The sequence below is a fragment of the Ambystoma mexicanum genome, chromosome 11 (genome assembly GCF_040938575.1).
Source record: "Ambystoma mexicanum isolate Mex_15411 chromosome 11, UKY_AmexF1_1, whole genome shotgun sequence".
Taxonomy (NCBI): Eukaryota; Metazoa; Chordata; class Amphibia; order Caudata; family Ambystomatidae; genus Ambystoma; species Ambystoma mexicanum.
Window position 1 is genome coordinate 52,716,785 of NC_090934.1, and position 22,860 is coordinate 52,739,644.

The 22,860-nt window shown below is 48.4% G+C and overlaps 1 protein-coding gene across 12 annotated transcripts in view; it reads left to right on the forward strand.

Annotated features, from left to right (window-relative positions):
• ADGRB2 (adhesion G protein-coupled receptor B2) overlaps positions 1–22,860 on the forward strand; it is a 1,170,899-nt gene that overhangs the window by 995,789 nt on the left and 152,250 nt on the right. For 7 of the 12 annotated variants that reach the window (XM_069622503.1, XM_069622509.1, XM_069622508.1 and 4 more), the window contains 4 exons: positions 394–565; positions 17,359–17,454; positions 18,469–18,547; positions 18,941–19,590. In XM_069622503.1, coding sequence (XP_069478604.1) covers positions 394–565; positions 17,359–17,454; positions 18,469–18,547; positions 18,941–19,590 — 997 coding nt within the window. The remainder of the gene's footprint in view (positions 1–393; positions 566–17,358; positions 17,455–18,468; positions 18,548–18,940; positions 19,591–22,860) is intronic. The other 5 variants (XM_069622504.1, XM_069622512.1, XM_069622513.1 and 2 more) reach the window with 2 other exon arrangements.

Genomic DNA, 22,860 nt, shown 5'->3' on the forward strand with positions numbered 1-22,860 from the left:
TCCCTGGGAGCATTACCTAATGCGGTAATGGCCCGCAGGCTCGGGGCTTACTGCCTGCTTAACTCATAGTTTTCTGAGGTCCTCATGCCACTTCTCAGAACATGTGAACGTTAGCGCTCACTAGGGCACCGATGCCGGGAACATTTATTACAGGTCAGTAACTGATCAATGCGTGCCACAGAGCTATGTGTTGATATAAAGTACATTTCTCCTCTGTTCGTTTTGGTGTGCCATGGTGGTCACGGCTGATCTGTTTAGGAAATGATGTCACTTTGCAGTTGTTCAGTGCAAATTTCTTTTGGAAGATTATAATCCCACAGGTGAGCGTGTGTGCTGCACTCTGCCTAATGCCACATCTATGTCTTTGTGTCTCTCCCCTGTGTGTTTATCCAGGGCCTCGCTATGGAGTTCTTGTGTTGTTTTGCCTCTTTTGGCACTCACCTGGATGTCCGCTGTCCTGGCCATGACCGACCGGCGCTCCATGCTGTTCCAGGTCCTTTTCGCTGTCTTCAACTCGGTGCAGGGTCTCGTCATCATCACGGCACACTGCTTTCTCCGCAGAGAGGTAAGGGCACTGCGCGTGTACCTGGCAATAGGCTTTTGCGTACAAACCACACTTAGGAGCTTATTTTCGAATTTTGTTTTATTTGATTGCAGGGACCCGTTACATTTACACTTTAACATAGCAGCAAGGTTGGATTGGCCTGTCAGCCTTTAGGCCCATGGCCGGAGCGAAATCATTCCTGGGGAGTGGGGCTGGTTTCTGGCCATGCCTGGGTCGGTTTGGAGAAAAGAAAATTGTAAAAAAGATATATTTTTTTCAATTGTATTTTTCTATATTTTCTTCAAAAAGCCTTTCATTCTTCTTAGGTCGATAAATGAGTACCATCACAGGTAGGGTGATATTGTCTGTATATTTGCTCAATAAAAAAGAGCTTAAGAGTAAATGCTGTACAATAACATGTTATCATTTGGCCTTGGACGTCTGCTTGGATTCACAGTCATTTAGTGTACTTAGGAACAATGCTATTTGATGCCACTTCCTGTTTTGTCAAGGGGTGAAAGGTTGTGTTTCATCGCTTTCCGGGATGTCACTTTGGGGTGAGGTCAAATGACATCACTTCCGGTGATGTCATCAGAGGTCAAGGGTCGTGAGGCGAGGGGTGGGCCACTTTTTTGAGGCCAGGAGTGGGTCACTTTTTTTTGGGTGACCGGGCCCATTTCTTGTCCTAGTCCGACCCTCCATAGCAGTGCCATCCCCCATTGCCCTCCCCCTTTTTCTGTGGGGCAAAAAGACATCATGTACTAACTACCTACCAAGAATAACACAGACAACTGTTTATATTTGGAAACACAAGATCACATTTATTGGAGCATACAACAATACAGGGGGCAGTCCCAGCCCTAGGTATATTCACCTTTCAGTTCCTTAGCATTCTAAGGTAGCCCATAGGTCGGGCCATGTCATTGTCTTAATGTTCCCGGGGACACTTGTCAGTTCCGGTTTGCAGAGTAGCGGACGTCTCTGCTTCTGATTATAAACTGGGCTGTCGCAAGATGTGGTGAGGCCCGGGGCAAACATTTGGTGAGGCCCCCTTTTGATGTTACGCACTGGGCCAGCGGCGGCACCTTTTCAAACAGGGGACTCGAGAACTCTCCCCTTGAGTTTGTGTGGAGGAACCCAAATATGGTTTATTACTAAAACTGCAAATCAACTACAGCCACGTTAGATTTCTCTACTGAAGAAAGGTTTATGCCAGACTAACTTTTGTATCCTAGGCATAAACATATTTAGGATGGCATGACACCAGCATTAAGGAGCACCCTTCCCCTGTGTGCGCATTAAAACACACATCATACACAGTTATAGATAACGTACCTTGGAGGCTGGTGAATTTCTGAACTGAAGAGGCATAAATGTGTGTGTCAATTATGCAGGATCGACAGACCACAGTGAGGGTGCCCAAACCAAACTAGGGTTATTTGATGGGGTTTCTCACTCCAAAGAAAATGTTTGAAACACTGGGTTACAATTATGCAATTTACAGGTCTTACTTTGTAAAACTGGGTAGAAATCCATAGTTTGCAATTGGTTTTGTATGGAAGCACCTGGAAAAACCCAATAGTTGTAAGTCGCCAACCGTGCACAGGAACATTTTCCAATACATTTCATGCAGCTGTTGCACACAACATATGCTAGTATAAAGATATATTCATGCTGGTTGTTCACATGTGATCCATGCAGGCTGCACCAATATATGCCATTATTACCATGTATGCCCTCCAGCCAGTAACCATGCCATGCCACAGAAAGTATGTCCTGGCTGACTGTGCACCATACGTTTTATTACTTACTCCATTGGCCTAAATTCTATGTGGGTCAATTTAGCCAAGTAGTATGTTTGCTTTAACCTTGATGCAAGGTCCTATGCAACATAGGTAAAGCAAAACAAGCATTGGAAATGCTAACAGTCTGGGATTTCATGTAGGCATGGTAAAGGCACTGCTGTATTGGTATTAACTGGCCGTTGATGGTAGCAGGTGCAAACTGGTTTGAGTACTTTAGCATCTAATAGCAGTGCCTGGCAAATGCCTAATACGTATGCACACGCCAAAACGGTTGGCTTTGCCAATGTTTGTTTTTAACAGGACTTCAATGAAAGACACATAGGGTGCAACACCATTGAGCGAATCTGGCTCTAGCCCCCTCCCGAAATGTTGTGTTTTGGTGACTTGCCTGTCTGCATGGGCGGAGCCAGCCCCTGGCTAGGGAGGGCTGAAGCCCTCTCACTTTGAGGCAGAAGGACTCTTTCGATATGTCGCTCGTTATCGAGCGGCAGCAGCATCAAACATGCACAGTACAAATGCCTATCCATGCAATATCAACAGACTAACTTTGATAAAGCCAAAGTCTTAACTTCTGGTCTCAGTTTTTAGATGGCCCACCCCTCCAGAGATTAGCATAGCTTTATGAAATTAAAGAGCCTCTGAACTGGAGTGATAGGTACAACTAGTGGCCATAGGGAATGTGAACTAGCTATTTAGCTTTCTGGCTTAACTCAGGGTATTGAGGGGCAAGTGGGAGCAGGGCTGGTTGAAGATGTGTCAGGGCTGGTGGTGGCCCATTTGTTTGCGTTCTTTTTGGGGCACCCCAGGCCTTACAGATTGGAAAAATGGGCCAAGGCACCTGTGGGGTGCTTAAATCAAATATGAAGTCAAAATAATACAGTGAGATGGTTAAAAGCTGCAGATTATCAGGTGGTATCTGTGTCAGAAGATTGCCAACATGGGTGCAGCTGCTTGAGGGCCCATTTCAACTTCAAAAGCTGAAAGACCCAGACGTCATCCCTCAGTGGGGAGACCGAAAGCGCAATGGGTTTATTGGCCGCACATTGACCCCACTTACTATCTGCTTTCAAAACTCTCATCCAGCCCCTGCCAGGCTGACCAACAGAGCCTTGGCCAGATGGAACAAGACACAGACATTAAGCAAGCATGGGCTTCGCTGTTAACAAGGGCCCTGAAATTACTATCATATAATATTTCACTATTAGCACCTGCATTCATAAACATGCATTTTTAGGTAATTGAACTTGTGATGTGGGGTTAGCACTTGCATGCCAGGGTAGTGATTGGAAGGGAAGTGGTGACATGAGACATCTCATTCTCGCAGCAGTCCTTAAGTGTGATGTTTCAGAAATGAGGGTGAGAGTTAGCTGCTTGTAACATTGAAGCTTCATCAGAATAGTCTCATTATAATGTGAAAAGATGTTAGATGTGCCCACACAAGTAAGTTTGCCCTCGTCCCCCCACAGGCTCTGATGTTAGCACCCCTCCTAACATTTGAAGTGTTAGTCCCACTACGTCGCCCTGCAAACATTTTGCCTAGATGCACCTCTGATGCCATGACCGCACCCCTTAATTAAGTGGCCCCACAGGTCTGCTAAATGTAGGGGTGGGGCTGGCGCACACACTCACATGCAACACTTTCACCCATGCATTCATCCACCAGTCACACAACTCCTTGCATGCACGCATACAGAAAACAAAACATAGCATTGACACCAACATAAACACCAACACCCATTCATGCACATACATATCCTCATTTTAATATATATATATATATATATATATATAAATATACATACATACACATTTACATTTAAATAAAAAACACTTACCTTACCATTCACCCTTGAAAAGCGCAGCCACGGGGTGGGGGGGGGAGCTGGATGGCCCTCACTGCAAAACGTAGACATGCTGCCTGACAGGAGAGAACTCCTCTCCTATCAGTTAGCTTGTTCACACTGAGTACCGTGAACACACTGCCTGACAGGAGAGGAGTCCTCTCCTGTTAGGCAGCATGTCCACGTTGTCAGCTGAATAACGGGAAGCAGCAGAGCTCACTTCTGAGCCCTGCTGCCTCCCATTATTTTGCTGTTTGTTGCGGAGCCAAACGGCTTCGCAACAAACAGCAAAATCATTGAAGTGGCAGAGAGGAGACAGCACAGTCCCCTGTGTGAATAATGGACACGGGTGGAGTGTGCTGCCTGCTACTTAGGAGAGGGGGCCACGAGGCCCCCTGCAAGCGTGAGGCCCGGGGCAGTTTGCCCCTCCTGCTCCCCCTCGTGACGGCCCTGATTGTAAACTGTCATGCAGTACTTCCTCGGGGCCACTGAATCTCATTGACGAGGAGTCTCAACTGTCCCTAAGGGACTCAGTGCCCGTTGTCCGAATTTGGCTCGAGTGGGGCCATCAGAAAACCACCCACAGCTGAAACTGCAGCGTCAACTCCTCCCCGGCTAGGACTGCCCCGAATCTCTGCCACGCTTTGGGGGCGGCCCACCCGCTACCCCCAATGCCCCCACATAAAACCCCTACTTACCAAAAGGTCTAGCTCCATCCGGCCTTCATCAGGGCCTACAGTATAGCTGTGGGGAAGAAATCATTCCCTTTGTCAGAGAAATTTGCCTCATCAGCAACATAGTGGGAAGGGAGCGAATTCAGGCAACTGTGTATACTGGAACAAATCCCAGGCCCTCTGCCTTTGCACATTTCTCGATCCCTCTGTTCAATCTCCGCCTGGACTTTTCCATCCCTACGTGAGACGCAGTCCCCCGCCACTGTAGTCTGAGCACCAACTCTGACCAGATTATGTCAGTGCCAGACAATTGCTGCGCCAATGTGCGCAGGGCCACTTGTATTTGTGCCCATAGGCAGCCCCTCCCCATGACAGTGAAGTCGTTACCCCTTAAATGTACCACTAATACTCAGGGTTTTGGCCTCCACTGCAGCTGCCTGTGCACTGCTGGCAACAAAGAATGCCACCTCATACAGTGGTGTAACACAAACTGTGGGGGCCTCCCTGCGAGCCATGCTGAGGGGGGCCCCCCAACTCAGCAACAAATCAGTGGTCACGCCACACTCTGGGCCGCCATAGATCATCACGCTTGTGCAATACCCACAAATGTGCTGCTGAAGGTATATGCTGCACACTGCACTAGCAGAACGATATAAATATGTGTTTTAATGCACACACCCTCGCTCCAGCCTTGGCCGATTGCTGTAATCACACTTTCACCACTGGCACGTTCCCCTCTCCCCTTAAGCACTCCCTTATGCATCCACTCCTCAAGAAGCTGTCTGCCGATCCTGCCTGTCTGGCAATCTATCGCTCAATCTTCTTCACCCCTTTCCTAGGCAAACTGTTGGAAAAGCTGTCCATCTCCCAGCTTACTCTCCACACGGAATCTGTTGGCTGTGCTCCATGACCTTCAGTCTGGCTTCAGAGCTGCCAGAGTCACGGAAACTGCTCTCCTGAACACCTGTGAAGATTTGCTCTCTAACCTTGATTCCAGCATTCCTTCTGTCCTCATCCTCCTTGATCTTTCCTCTGCTTTCGACACGGTCAACCACGCCATCCTGATCAATCCTGATCAATCGACTCCATGAGAACATGGGCATCACGGATCAGGCCCTTGAGTGGCTGACCTCCTTCCTCTTGAACAGCCCCTCCCAGGTCCAACTTGGTCCCTTTCTCTCTGCTCCATCCTCTCACCCTGGATTTTCAACCTCTACTTGGCCCCTTTGGCCCACCTGATCTCTACCTTCGCCTCTAACTTTCAGTGTTATGTGGATGACACTCTGCTTTCCTTCAGGCTCCCCTCAGACTCCTCTCCTCTCTCGCTCATTCCTGACTGTCTATCTGCGATTCAGGATTGGCGTGCCTCTAATGATCTCTGCCTTAAGTCAGTAAGCTGGAGATCCTTCTCATTTGGACTCCTGCCCCTGCTTTCCCTCTCTCACTCTGGCTGTCCGCCTTGGGTCCTCTTCCTTCGACATTCTGTGAGGCAAACAACCTTGGTGTCATCTTTGACTCCACTCTCTCGTTCTCTCCTCACATCGCAGATGTCGCCACAAAGTCCCACTACCAGCTGCTCCTCCTCAAAGGTACTCTTCCCTTTCTCGCTTTACCCCAGAAGCTCACTGTCTATAGAGCCTTGGTTCTCTCTAGGCTGGACTACTACAACAGCCTCTTTCTCAATCTGCCTTCCTCTACTCTCCACCCTCTGCAACTAATCCAGAACAGGACTGCGAGACATATCCTTGGCCTCAAGCCCAGGGAATCGTATCTCTCCAGCCCTGAAAGATCTCCACTGGCTCCCAGTTGCTGCAAGGATCAAGTTCAAGACCCTTTGCATTGTCCACAAGGCTTTCTGGGCCTGGCGCCCACACTACATCTAACGCGCTCTTCCAAAATATCTTCCTTCTCAAGCCCTTTCCTCTGTTACCTACAACTCTCTAAGGGTTAAACTCTTTTCCAGGCAGAGAGTGGGTGGTAGATCTCTCTCCTCTGCAGGCACCTCCCTCTGGAATAGCCTCCCTGCCCCTCTCAAACCTGAGCCAGACCACCTGAAGTTCCGGAAGCAGCTCAAACCTTTCCTCTTCTCTTCTGCTTTCTCTCTCTCTCCCTCCCCTGCTGGCCTACCTGACCTACCTGCCTGCTGTACCGTTGCTTGGCTACCCTCAAAGTCTCTCTGAGTCCAGGCTCTTCCTTGATTGGTCATCCTTGCACTGCCTCCGGGCCTACCATGCACTTAGGGGCTGTAACTGTAACCCTGCGGTCCCTTGTTCTCCTTGCACTACCCAGAGCTGTGCTGCACTTACTCAGAGCATTTCTGCCCTGTTTTTCCCTCTCCTCTCCCTTGCATTTCCCCCCTCGCTTTCCCCTTGCACTTCTCGTTCTTGCACTTGCATGATCTTAATGACATAAGGCCTAGTAAGATTGTTTGTCTTGTCCTCCCTCTACTTTCACGCCCTTGTCTTGTTGCGCCTAAAAACACTTGTGTACAGGCGCAATATAAATGACTTATATCATTTGATCACAGATGCACAGAAAAATATACAAAGCCACAGTAAGAAGTTGCTAGACTAGCAGTACCCAAATGCCAGTCTAGCCAGGTAATTCACTTAACAGGACTGCTTTATTAGAAATGCCCAGTTAAAAAAATGTCATACCAAACTGAGGAATGACTAGACTGGCTACACCAAAATGCCTCTCTAGCCACTAATACCACATATCATGCCTGATTAGCCTGGACATGGACATCCTTTATAATTTGTTGCACAATCCTGCACCCCCCCCACACATCCTCTCTCCCTCCCAACCCTATCCCAACCTCCAAACTCAGCTTCGGTGCCCAGAATTACCTCCACGTCTCTCTTCCTTGTCCCAGAGTTTATGGATGAGGCTCTTTGCCTCATAGGTAAGTACTGGGATGAGGAAAAGTGGGACTAGGAGTAATGATGATTACAGGTAGCTAAGTCAGGCATTACCTCCATGTACCCCTACCTCATCCCAGTACTTGTGTATAAGGCACTCTGCCTCTTACACAAGTGCTGTCTGATACACACTGGGACGAGGAAGAATAGGGCTAGGAGTAATGAGTAATCAAGGCATTAAACGCAAGTATTGGTGCAACACCATTGAGTTGACCAGGATTCAGCACTCCCTCCCCCTTCCCCCTGAAATTGTGGGCTATGATGACTCAACCTGGTCGACCTTCACAGCAGTTGGCAGACAGAACAGGACACAGATGTTAAATGGCACCTGGGTTTTGCTCTTAACAGGAGCCCAGCAATTACTAACATAAAGCATTTCACCGTTAGCACCTGCATTCAAATGCCACATTTTTTAGGCAATTGAAATCGTAATGTGGGTTTAATACTTGCATGCCAGCGGAGTGATTGGAAGGGTAGGAAGGCAGCAGGAGATCACTCATTCTCGCTGCCGTCCATGAGTGGGTGCTTTCAAACTTAAAGGAGAGAGTTAACTACTTGTAACATTGAAGCTGCACTAGAATAGTCTCATTAATATGTGTAAAGAAATGAGATGCCCCAAACAAATAAGTTTGCCCCTCCCTCACCGCCCATGAAGTTAGCGCCTCTCCCAACATTTGAAATGTTAGCCCCCGAAATGTAGATTTATTGAGCCCCTGAATGCAAGCACACACACCATTCACCATATACACACACGCGTACCCAGCAATCCATATATTTAAGTGTGCATTCTTTCACCATACAGGGACACCCAAGCAGCTATCCATACATTTAAGTGTGCACCCTTTCACCATACACTCACACAGGCAGCCATCTATACATTTAATTGTGCAGCCTTTCACCTACACTCACACACACACACACACGTCATGGGGTTGAGGGGAGCCCTAATACTTCCCAAATAATTGGGCCTCATTACAACTATGCCGGTCCGGAAACAACGGTGCCGGTAAGCTTACCGGCACTGTAGTTTCCGGACCGGCATATTACAGCTCTGCGGGCGGTTGCTATCCCGCCCGGTAGGTTAGACCAGACCTGCCAGGCGGAACGACACCCACCCGCAGAGTTTTCATGGAAGCACCGGCACCGTTATTAATGGTGCCGGTGCTTCCGTGGCCCCCATTCCCATAGAGTCCAATGGAAATGGGGACTTATCATTTGCCGGCGCCTGACTCCCTGGACTGACGGGCTTGTAATCTCCCTGTGTTCCCGGGAAGTTGGGCACCGGTAAATTATTATGGGTCCGGTAGCACCGGCACAGTTACTGCCAAACCTGTAATGAGACCCATTGTTTCTTTTTGGAGTCACTCTGACTTCATAAAGAAATTATTTCTGTTAAGGACCGAACTATAACGGCAGTAATTTCTTTGGGAAGGCAGAGTGACTTCTAAAATAAACTATTTCTTTTTTAAGTCATAGGGCTCCCGCCACTCCATGACATGGAGGCCTCCAGCCTAGGGTCAGCCATGCCATGGGGGGGGCGGAGCCCTCGGACTTCAAAAAGAACATTTATTTTTGTAGTCACTGCCTTCATAAAGAAATGATTTCTGTTACAGAAATCATTTCTTTATGAATGCAGAGTAAATTGAAAAAGAAAAAAAAAATGTTTTTGAAAAAATAAATGTTTCTATTTTTATCCAGGGGCCCCCCCACACAACATGTGCTGGCGGGGCCCCCAGCACCACGGGGGCTGCAGGGGCCCCAGTTACGCCAGCGACCTCATACATGGTGCCCCAAGCAAAACACCCTGTTCTTTTGTAATCCTAAATCTCGGGTCAGCATCCAGCGACGGGCTGCGTTCTCAGCCCGAATCATAAAAGAATGCCCCATATTCCATATGGCATCACCTGTTGATACAAAATTGCATAGTTCAAAACATTTTCAGAAAGGCATACTTAGTCATAAAACCGAGTCAGTCCTTTATCATGCCAAGATCTCCCTCAAATCAGTGCCCGAATTTGACTCAGGCTCGCCCTGTGGCCTAACATAAAGCTGGAAGCGGTTTGACTCCCATCTCCCTATTTTCTGAATTGCCGGTGCTGGCATGCCCTGCAGGAAGGCAGTTGTGGTGGCACCTATCCGGAAACTGTAGGAGGACCATGCTTTGCCATGTATTCCCACTGCACCCAGTGTAGTAGACAGAATTCTTCGGAATTGGTAGTTGGTCAGTGGAGCTCCACTAACATGCATGATGGCCTCTTAGCCAAGAAGGCCCTCAAAAGCACAACTGGACAACTGTCGCTGCGGGTGGCTTTGTTCCAACCCGTTTCCCCTTGCCCCCTTGGTCATTCTTGCACTGTCACAACCTGATGTGCAACACCTCCTTGTCAGCCCCTGACACAAACTGCACATCATTCCAGGCGAGAGCCATCCCGGATCGGTCCTCCTTAGCTGCTGCTACTAATTCACTGTCCCGAAAGCCCCAAAGAATGCCAGTGAAAATGCTGCCCTGAAAATAGCCACCTCAAAATCATCAAAGCATACCCCCCGGCAAGGCGTGTAATAGTTTTTGCAACAACTCAGCATTGATGGGTTTCCGACCATCCTGCTTGGGTCCTTCTGACCGACCCTATCCCTTCACTGCCATGCGCAGCAAGAAGTCTTCGGTGGGGTGTCTCATTCCGTTTAATTTGCAATAACTAGCTATGGCTGCAACGTGCCCCAACACCCTTCTCCATGTGCCCGTGACAATAATGCATGTACCTGCTTCTCTAGTGAACAGTCAGGATTTTGCAATGCTTCTGACACACTCAGAAACTTACCATAGCCCTGCCGGTATCTTGACCTAACGCCTGGTGTGAGCGATCGCGCCCTGAAGTTCCAGAGCGTCTTGTCCACAACACCAGTTGCCACCACTCGCTACCGAACAACGCCCCCTCGTTCATTGCCGTCGGGTGGGCCTCCCAAAACTTGCGCCACTGAAAACGACAAAGACCGTCAGCGGCAACATTCACCACACCCTGTACATGTCAAGCCCTGAACTCAATATTCCTGTCTAAGCAGATATCCACCAATCGCCTCAAGAGGCTTGGAACAGCCGGACATGCTACAGACTGTAAATTTATGGCCTGAACCACTGCCTTGTTCTCACACCAGAAGCGCACCCTCTTGTTTGCCAATTCCCTGGCCACAATGTGAGTGCTACGACAATGGGGAAGAGCTCGAGGGCCATGATATTCTTTGTTCTCCCCTTCTTGTGCCACTGGGTCGGCCATTTTTTGTGCACCACTTTTTACCCAATATTACCCCAAATCCTTAATTGTGAAGCTTTTGGGTACATCAGTAACTGGTTTGCCATGGGCTTCTCCACAATAGCACTCCATTAAACTCTAAGAGGAACGACCGACACATGTATAAATCATCTTTAAGGCCAGACCCCAGCCAGTTGTGGTGGTGCCCCTGTGAAACCCCCTGTGAAACCCGTCTGTCACCCTTGCCAATCTGCGAGTGAACACCCGGCCTGCGGTAACAACCCTAGCCGAAAAAATTCAGTTTTCCTGACAATGGTTGCATTCCCTCTAACGTGGTCCTATCTTTTGCCAAAGTGCTCTCTATTTCTGTAATTAACTCAGAAACCTTCTACCGTGACAACCTGCAAGTACCCTTTACTGTGTCTATTTCAATCCCTAAACAGGTTCATACCCCAGTGGGTCCTTGCATTGTTTCTGGTGCCAGTGGAATCCCCATCCTGTCCATCAGGTTTTTAAAGGAAGACAGAGCATGACCACAGTGCAGCGACCCCTCACGGGCCATGAACATTAAGTCATCGAGGTAATGGATGATGTTACCCCGCTGCCCCATTCTGCGCGCTGCCCATTCTAAGAACATGCTAAATGCCTCAAATAGCCCGCAAGACACAGAGCAACCGATTGGCATGGATTTGTCAATGTAGAAACTGCCCTCCCATTGAAACCCCAAAAGATGAAAACTGTCTGGGTGTACGGGTAAAAGGAGAAATGCTGATTCTATGTCCACCTTGGCCCAGAGTGCCCATTTTCCCATGGTGGACACCATCAGCATGGCCTGGTCAAACGAGGAATGATGCACTGAGCAGTGGTCCTGCTCCAGCCAATCATTGACCGAGTCGCCCTTTGGCTATGAAAGGTGAAGTATGAATCTAAACTTGCCCCTTTCCTTCTTGGGCACAATGCCCAAGGGGGAAACTATGCAACGGGGGAGCAGAGGATCCAAGAAGGGGGCAGCCACCCTGCCCAGCTCCACTTCTTTCTCTATTGTCTGTCTGACCACATGCGGCTGCTGGGGTGCTGAAGGGAGGTTCCTGGCCACCCGACCCGTCAGTGTGGTTCACCATAAGGGATCTTGAACCCCTCGCTAAAGCCTTCACACAACAAATCCCACTCCTTCATCTTTGGGTAATCCTGCAAAAATTCCAGCAAAACTCTCTTGTCCACCGGGGGGATGGTCCTTTCACCCATTCCCCACTGTTGGGTACCTCTGTGCTGCCCTCCGCCTCTACCTCCCCCTTCCATCTTGAAACAGCTGGTAATCGGGTGGCTTGCGCACATTTGGAGCGTTGGTGTTGGAATCTGCACCTGGCCCCCAAGTACACAACCCTTTGTTAAAAGATCTACAGGCCCATCCAGCTGAAAAACCCCTGTGGGCTTGCTCATTCCCCCTTAGTGTCGAGTGGGCTGGCTGCAAGGGCCGCCATTCGCTGTTCTGTTTGTGCTCAGACTTACCATACCATTGCTTCCTTGAACCTTTAGATACTTCAGGATTTGGTTTACTAATCCTGTCCTTACCTCCCATGAATGACACCCAACCTTCCAAGTCCTTCTGATTCCATGTCATGTTGGGGAACAGATCCATTTTGGACTTAACATCTCTGTCATAATCAATCCAACCCGTGGAGCCGTACTTCCTATGTTCATTTACAATATCATCCCTGTAGTTCCACAAGGCCGGACCCTGTCCTGGATCTTTTTCCATCCAGACTATTGCCAACAAAGAGAATGCCTCTTGTTCCAATGTAGAATGTTCCAATTATAAATGTTTTCCTCCGGCCTGTTTCTCTTCTGCCTCTTCTTGCCATCCTCCTTGCTAATGGTAATGCCAGGGCCTGCTGTTTCCACTGATACTAGTGAAAATATATTGAAATACTCCCTTTCCCAGATCCTTTCCTTCCCCTGTCTAGGGATATGCCAAGCCATGAAGGATCTGCCAGATAATAATGGTGCAATCATTTCTGGGGGAGGGGGGGGGCAACATCTCCTACAACATCCCCTTCAGCGCTGGCCACACCGGTCATCCCTGCTAGCTCCCCAGGCTGCTGAGCGGGCTGCTCAGCTAGTACTTCCAGCTGCCCCCCCCCCCCACTGTCAGATAGGAACTGCACCTCTGTACCCCCAAAAACGGTCTGATTCTGCAGAGCTAAAGAACTTGGAGAAGTCGACCCCCCCCACCCCGACTACACCAAAGACCCCTGCGACTGCAGTGGCCTCTGAGGAGCCTTCCGACACCCTTCGAATGGTCACGCCGGGTGAATGTTTCATTGGTGCCTGCACTGCTCCACGCAATAATGTCAACATTTTGCAACGTGTCTCATTCACCTTTTCAATTATCCCTGCAACTTCAGCCGGGATGGAACTTACTGAACAGCTGGCTGGCTGTTCAATGGTGGGCGAAATCCCATTAGTGTTTATAACACCCAAATCATTCGCTGCCGCCAAGGCAGGTTGCCCTACTTCCCCCACGGGGACTATGGGATGGACCACCCGACCTGCAGGGTCTTGTGGCAGGACTACCCCGTCTTACCCTTTGTCTTTCACGCTGCCCACTTCTTTGGTTTTGGTGCCCCCAGACCACCCTTACCCTGAGAGAACACAACCCCTTCTGGCAATAAAGATGCAACCTCACCCTTTGGCAGCCGCATTGCCCTTTTTGTATTGGATGGCGTTGTGTCAGCAGGTATCTCGGTCGCCGGTGGGGTGTCCAAAACGGGGGGGGGGGCACAAACCTGGGCCCGTAGAATCTGCTGATGAGAGGGCAATTCCTGTTCGTCCTCCAACATCTTTTTTGCCCAGTCTTTCCCCCTCTTGCGCATTTCTTCTTGAAAAAGTGCAAACATCTCCACCTCTTCATCACATTCGTCCCCGCAACAACTGTTCAAAACTACATCTATTCCTGAAAACATGCCTGGCGACCCTAGTTGAGCCATGGCGTGAGTCCCATATCGGGCAAAAAACCCGATGTATTAGTTATTCAATGGGAAATGTATGCAATGTCACGTATCCCCCTTTGATCTAAACAGTCTCAAAACAACATTAATCCAACCAAATACACTATGCATTTGCCTTCCCGCTTCTCCCGGGATCTAGAATGCATTCTATAATCCTGGAGCTCATAGGCTTAAACCTGTCATGTGAATCTTACCGGCGGGTTCTACTCTTCCACTGTACCTTGACCGATTCAAACACAAGCGATCCTTTCCTGCAACCTTAAACCTGTTTCTGTACAGAAAATGACATGAAGATGAACGCACTGTGAATCCAGCGAGCTTTGCTTGTGTTTGGGCTGCCTTGCCCTGCAGCCCGGAATTGTCCCTATCCCCCTGAAATCCGCCCCACAATGGCAACTGCATCATGGCCCCCACGCCCCGTATGGTCCCATTCCTCATAGACCCGGGTTGCAAGTCCAACATGTGACTCCGTCACTCATACATACAATAACACTAAACCCAGATTTCAAAATGAGCGAGATGGAAACCGCGTGGCGCTGCGCCGTCCGGCTTCCAAGATGAGCGTGTTGCCAATGTGAACGGTCACACAAGCGCACTGTGCTGCCGAAAGCGCAATATTCGGCCATATCTCCCCAGCACTACTACTGGTCCATATTACTAGAGCAATAGCGCACAGCACCCACCGGGTGCCCCCTTGTAACGTTTACAATGCCTCCTAGTATTTTTGAAGTACAATGTGCAGGTGGGCACCACAGTAGTTAGGTACTTTAATATAGGTAATGTTCGTTTAGAAAAATTGTATATATCAATATTTTGACCTGGAGCTGCCAGTCTGTAAGTGATCCTATGGTATCCGGATCGCACTGAACAAATTTCAAGAAAAAGTAAGGTAATGATACCGTACTTAAGACTGGTGCTCTCAGTTGACCTTAAATAAGGTTGCACAATCATATGTAGCTCTTGCGTGAAGTAATTCTAATGTCAAACAAATATATCTCCAAACGGTACATGGTTTTCCAAAAGAAATGTTTAATTCACATTTCTTGGTATTATGTTTCTTAGTTAGTTCAAATATTGCGAGGCAACTCGAAATAGATAGGTCAATTATTCAAAATAGCACATATGCCAATGCATTTCGGTCTGAGACCATCTTCAGGGCTGTACTGAAGTGAATATAAAATCTAAACAGTGTTAACATAATTCATTCATCGAAAAGCACATAAATGTAATTAATAGTTCGAAAAAAAGCAAAGCACATACCCCAAGTAGATCCAAATCAATGTTGAAAATGCGGGAGGAAGGTAAAGGAAAATCTGTCAGAAACGCCAGATTGCTAAATACAGTTATGTAATGAGGCCCTAAGTATTAGCCCACAAACCCCCTCCGCAACATGGACACTGCAAGAATTCACCTTTGAAATAAACAACCCACGTCCCGACAGCCGCATGGGGCTCAACGAGAAACCATACCACAAAGGGTGTGCCTGTACGACGCTGAATTTCCCGACCCAAAGCACGGTGAATTTACCAAAACACACACGCGGCACGGCGAACCTGTGATTTCTTTTACAATGCTTGAAGAACACAACTTCATTAAAATTGCCACGTGCAGCAGTCGATACCTAGCACAAATAAAGCAAATTGCGTGTGGCCGCAAGGTGCTGGGGGGTGGGAAGGGGCGGACCACACTGGAAACAGAATTCCTGTGTTGCAAACAATTGCAATGCATGATGCGTATGAAGAGCCATTGTGCTGATATCGAACATATAAGCACAACCCCAGCAAATACTGAGCTTACTCGCATACAATATTAAGACCTTTTTACAGAAAACTGTGCCTAATCCGACAACCACCATGGCGGCACAGTGATCAAAAAACCATCACAATGCTGGCAGCTGAGCAGCGCAATCATGAAATCTCTTAAAAACAATGCCCGGGGGAGAGGGGGGGCACGGAGGCCAAACCAGCGATCTAATATGCAACTGATCAATAAGCCCGCTGGTGCGGCGACCGGGCGGACACAGTAAACCGAACAGGGCAATCGGCCAGTATAAATAACACAACGCCTGGGGGCACGGCGGCCAAACCAGAAATAACATACCCATCATTACATGATTACAATACCTGATCCATGAGCCCGCCAGCGCGAGCAACCGGACGAAACCACCAAAATTAAGCATCGCGCCACATCTACCCCACGGGCACAGCTGCCCGGTGCAGGCCGTCAAGGCCAGTATACATACCTACCGAAGAACTTGCAATCTCAGAGGTGATCACGACATGAGGAAAGAGACTGGGCTCAGCAGCCTTATATCCGCTCCCTGGAGCGCAGCCGGATGTGGCTGGGCCCTGAGGCGCCCCTTCCTCCTGGGGAGGAGGCAAGGTGGAGTGCCCCTCTGGGGGAGGGGTGGCCAGAAGGGCGGCCCACTATGTAGACTGTCCCTCTAGCACCCCCTCTGGGGGCTGGACATCCCCCCTTAAACAGGTCTGTGCTGCACATGCTTGTCATTTGCATGGTGGAAGGATAAAGGGAGGGCAAAATGCGCTAAAAAGCTGAGGGACTCTATAGGGATGCGAGGATCTGCAAGGGCATGAAAAGTCCACACTGGCGCAAATTCTGGAGTATTTGTACGGTGGAGAGTAAGGGAGGCCGTGGAAATGTAAGTCGTGTTCCGACCCTCCTCCCCGCTATACACATGCAGGAAAATGAGCTGTGACGGGAATTAACAGCTTAAAAGTCTTACTCAAGGCGTTCACACTGTGCTTTCCCGTTACACAGGGATCACAAGGTGGAAGAGACTTGCACTCAGATCTGAGAAATGTGGTCTCTTGGTCTCCTGCCTCTTGGGCTTCCAAGCTTCCTATCGTGATCCTTTTTGGCAATGTAACCCTAAATGTTCGCGGAGTGCGACGCTTGCTGCTGTTTCTTTACTTAAGTGGTGTTTAATATATGACTCTGGTAACATGCACCAACCGGGTGTGTCGATCACTAGTCCCGAAGTGTGTGTTTTGTGCATTGTTTTTATTGTAAAGGTTTTTCTTTGTAAAAAATAATAAAATTAATTTAAATAAAAAAAGAAAAAAGAAGGGTGTGTTACTTACCATTGATTTTTCTGAAGGACAGAACTCGATCTGTCAAGCCTCGACCGTTGTGTGCATAAGTTGGACTCTTAGGCCCGCACCTGGATGTAAGCATCCTTGTTGTAGAGTGCTGCTGGTTGTTAAGCCATGCACGTCGGTCCAGTGGGCCTGGAAGGGAAGGTCACTCGAAACGTGCCTAGGAGGGTGACTCCTGTGTCTTTTCTTCTCCATTGGCAGGTCCAGGATGTGGTGAAATGCCAGATGGGAGTGTGTAAAAGTGATGAAAACGAAAACTCTCCTGACTCCTGCAAAAATGGACAGGTACAGCTCATGGTGAGACGCCAAGCTGGTCTCGCAGTGCTTCGTTTTCCTCCATCTGTTCAACTGAAGAGTGACACAATAACTCGTGTTACTTATCCCATCATGACACGGTTGGCAAGCAGCACCCACCGGGTGGGGACAGCCTGCTGACGAGGTAATAGGCCCCCAGCACAGCACAAGTCTTGATGAGAAGTGGGCCGTTATCACCCTATTCAGCCTACCAAATGTGTCGTCAGTCCTCAGCATGACTTCCAGAATGCAAAGTGGCCATTTTAGGACTAAATATAGACAGTGCAGAGCGCGCGCCCGGTGTGTTGTCTAAAAGCAAACTACACAATGATGGCTGACAGGAAATGAAGCAGCCAGCCAGCGCTTTTCCCGATGGCCATGCTTGATGGCGTCAGTGCTGGAAGACAGGCGGGTTGGGATTTTTCAGGGTGCAAGCATGGGGGTAGAGCGAGTGGGGCGCTTACATTGGGTGCCAGAGTTGCGGAGGCTGAAGGCAAGGCCGCAGGGTGAGAGGTGAGGGGCGAAACAGACAAGCAGGCGGCCCTTGACACGAGCATGTTTCAGTAAGAAAGGCACACAATCCTAGAAACCTGATTGGCTCCGCACCCAGGCTCCACAGGGTGCTGATGCTCGGAGTATGACAGCACCGCAAGCTGGCTGTGAGGGGGACCCTGGTCACGTGTCTGCACGTTGTAATTCATTCCTTTAAATAGTTTATTTGTAAATGTACATTGAAATCAAAGTCTGTCTCCTCTAAATCTCTTGCTCTCCCACTAGAACCTTGTATTTCATCTCTCCCTGTAATTTAAGTCCTCTCTCATCTCACATTTTCCTTATAACTTCTCTTTTCCAAAGACTTCCATTTTCGCCGGGTTTATCTCACAGGCTCTGTGTCCTTGTATTTCTCCTCCCCTGTAAATGTGTTACTGGTTTTCCTCATGCCTGCCTCTGACTTGCCGCTTCTGTACCTCCTCCGCTCGTTCTTGTCAACCCTCTCTTTCTTCCCATGCCCTTTAGACGGATTTTGAGAAGGACGTGGACCTGGCGTGTCAGAGTGTCGAGAAGTCCTCTTGGTACACAGCACACGGGGAAACAGGTAAGAGGGGCACAGCTCCCTGGGGGCCCTTCCTTCTGCCTATGAAATGGCCTGTGGGTTTGGAAGACCATCTCACTCCCCCCTTTGTGCCATGTGTTATACCCCCATGACACTTCATTTAAGCAAATCTGATGCCAACTCACGTTCTAAGAGCAACCTTGTACACTCAGGCACTCCCCTGGTCACTGCGCTTGATGCCAGCTACTAGGATTGCACTGTGTGGGAATGGATACTATAGAACACACTGCACATTATCTGGCCCTTGCGGTCCTTCCCTGGGGGTCCGGGTCTTGTATTCCAATCCAGGGGTCCGGTGGGTGAGAGCATTGATTCTGAGAACCCACACTTACCCTGACACTGAATCTCTCCTCTACTGTTTCTTACTCGGCACAGTCCTTTTCAAGGAGGTGAACATGTGCAACCCGGCCACCATCACCGGCACGATGTCCCGGATCTCCCTGGATGACGAGGACGGCAAACTCAACAGCGGGATGGAGAGCATGAGCTTCTCTGCCCTTCCGGGAAGCATCCAGACGATGGGCAGCATCCGGGTCCACAACCCCATGAAAGGTCTGAACGAACTCAATGACCCCCCAGCCAAGAAGGACGTCAACCTGGACCCACGCGGACCCCTCTACCTATGCAGCGAAAGCAACGTGCGGCCCATGGAGTATGGCTGGATGAGGTCGCACGAGCAGCCCATGGAGAGCGAGTACATGGTGCTGCCCAGGAGAACAGCCAGCCTGAAGCCCTTCTCCAGAGAGGAGGGCAAGCTCAACATCAAGATGGAGGGCATGGGACACTTGGGCAAGGGGCACCACCAGCTGGCGGAGTCAGAAGGGTACCCCAGCTTCCTCTCCATGGACCATATCAACGTGAACTTAAATCAGCCATACGGGACAGCCAAGCACCCTTACGGGCTGCAGTTCAAGCAGCACCCCACGGTGAGGCAGATCCTGACCTCGGATTCCAACGAGCGGAGCCGGACCATGCCGCGCACCGTTCCTGGCTCTTCCATGACACCGGGATCCTTGGAGGTGAGAGTGAGTGTTCTTTCTTTCTATGTGTGCCAAGTCCTGCAAAGCAGAACCCTGGAAATGTCAAATGATGAGAGTATGTTATTTCATGAGGGCAGTTTGAGTGGAGGGGAGGGCTCAGTGAGTGTGCAGCTTGATTGGTTTAAAGACTGGCAGGGGGTTCTAGCAACTGCAAGCCTCTCTCCAAAGGTCCTCTTTGACAAGGGCTGGGGATAATATACTCTTTTAAGATATATCTTTTTTCAGAACTTATCAGGAAGAGAATTTGCTCTAAATTTCAAGTTGGTAACACTTAAAGGCTCCAAGATGCCTCTGAGAGCTTGGAAATTCAACGTGGTTTTCTAAAAATGAGAAATATTGTTTAATACCCACACAGAAATGGGGTTATTTAATTGCAAGAACTTTGTGGGAGAAGATTAATAATCGCTTGTTTATATATGAAACTTGCTGTGTGTAGTAACACTGTGCATGACAGCTGGAACCGTTGTTATTTAGTGGGCAGGTTGTAGTGCAACCTTTGGCTCTCCAGATGTTTTGAACTACGGGTCCCACCAGCTCCAGCCGGCACAGAGAATGGTGAGGGATCCTGGGAGTCCTAGACCAGAACACGTGGTTAGCTGCAAAATGCAGACACCTGTTGTAGTGGATTGCAATGTTGCATCGGTTAGCCTATTTGATTTCCCAGGCGTTTACAGTTCTTTCAATACAGCAAACAGAGGTTTCATAACACTCAACGTCCCCATGTCTTATGCGAAGAGTTAAGTCGACTTGGCTTTTTAACAAGATCAGTTGGCATTCTGGTCCAGCTGTGTTTTTCCGTTATGAGTACAGCTTGTGTGCACAAGTGCGGCGTTGCCAAGTGCTATTGGCTAAAAGGATGGGACTGGCTGAAAGATTCACAAATGCTACAGCCCCTAGGTGACCACATGGCATGTGTGAGTCTTTCAGCCAGTCCCTTCCAAAAGGAAGTTACAGTGACGGACAGAAGTGCCAGCCAGCCACAGCGTTGCTGAGACTGCAACTTCCAGTTTCAGCGATGCTGTGGCTGGCTGGCACTTCTGTCAGTCACAAAGCTGCCTGACTTTAAAATGGCGGGCGCGTCTCCCGTCGCTGCTTCCGCCGTGGCGGGATAATGTGACCCGCCATGGCGTGATGGGACTGGGGGGCCCTGGCAGGGCCCTGGATCAGCCCCTCTTCTTGGAGACTGCCGTGGGCTGACCCCGGCCCACTTAAAGCACTGTATGTAGCCGGTTTAAACTTCAATGGGAGATGTTGAGAACATTGTAATCCCTTCAGGAGGTATGGAGCGCATCTTATCTTGAAGAACAATCTTGATTTCCTTGCGGTGACAGAAACCTGTTTGCACAACACAGAAGGCCCATCCATTGCCCTAGCTGTCCCGGACAACTACTCCATCCTTAGAGCGGACTGGCCCAATGCTCGAGGAGGAGGAATAGCCATCATATTCAAATTGACCCTCAATATAAGACTAGCCATCCGCCCTCCTCACTGACATTGTGTGAACTTCTCTCAGTCAAGTTCCTAACCTCGTCCAATAACACTAACACAATCCACATTATCTACAGGCCTCCAGTACCCCCGGGGTCCTTCGAAGAAGACATCACATCCCTAGCAGCCGATACCACCAAACCTATGGTGCAAAACATAATTCTAGGTGACTTCAACCTTGGTTACAATGACACTAGCGACTCACACGCCATCTCTCCAGCTTCCTCACTAAAAGAACAAGGCCATACCCATATTAGCACCAAACCCACCCATGAGAAAGGCAGGACACTTGATTGGGTAGAGGATTTCAATTGTAACATCACGCTAATAGACTCTACACCTCTAGTATGGTCAAACCATCACCTTATCACCATAGATAAGGTGATAAGACATCACGCTAATAGACTCTACACCTCTAGTATGGTCAAACCATCACCATATCACCATAGAACGTTAATAACCTGGAAAAGATAAAGCCTACTATTGCACCTCCTTGTCTCATAAAGAACAAATGAAATATCACAGCGGAGGCCCTAGTACCTCTGGTAGTCCCCATACTCAATGCCCTACCGGATACCAACAATCCTAATTCAATGATCGACACTTACAACGGGACTATGACCAAAGCCATCAACGCTATTGCCCCACTAAAATTGTGCAAAAGTAAACCCATAGCCCATCTGAACTCTTGGTTTACTCCAGAACTAAAAATACTCCGTACAGAAAAGAGAAAATTAGAAACACTCTGGAAATCTACCCCCACCACCGAAAATAAAACCAACCTTACCACTGTCACTGCTACCTACAAAAGGAAGATAATCCAGACAAAAAAAAAAAACCTTCAATAACAGAATAAGTCAAGCAGGCTCCAGTACTAAAGAACTATTTATCATCCTAAAAGAATTAGAGAACCCTAACCCCCCGGCAGATATGTGCATTAAGGATAAACCCTGGTGCGCTAGCATACAAAATGCCCTATCCAATAAAATTAACAGGCTCCAGACTAAAATAGCCGATAAAAGGATACAACTTACAACTAATACTCCTACACCACACTCGACTGTACACATTGATTCAGGCTTCAAATTTAAAAGGGTCTCCATACCTGAAGTTCAAAAGATTATTGCATCTCTTAAACCATCTAATTGTAAAGGTGCTTGCTAAGTCAGTTGTAAACAATTCCATTGTGCTTGTGATGTGACACCATGTGATTCAAGATGTACAGCTGTACACAATGTGTTTTATTCCATGTTCAGTACAGCCTGACACGTGTTTCGAGCTTGGCTCTTCTTCTGGGGCTGATACATGTATGATCATATTAGTTTAAAGATTAAAAATGAATGCATACACTTATTTCCATTCCCATTTGAAATTGAAATAGACCAAACCAATGGAGCATTAGGGGTTGTACAACATGTTGCAATTTCAACCAATCCAAATTGTTTATAAATGAATACCACATTGTGTAAAGTCCATGAAAGGTCATGTGTAAGGTCAATAGTTAACAACAAGGATTGACATGTTTAGCATTTCAATTTGTGGCATGTAGGCAGTTTGAAGCCGAGAAAAGAAAAATAAGAGTTAATGAAACATTGTTAGCAAGGGAGGCATACATAGGAACATGGTCAAAATCTGTGGCGCATACAGATTTGCGTTTGAGTGTCATTTTTAAAAAGGGAATCTGAAAATATATTTACCAAGAAATCTTGACTAATCTTGTAGTGGTCACTCAGAAGTAAGTAATTTGAGTGGTTATTAATGAGCGTC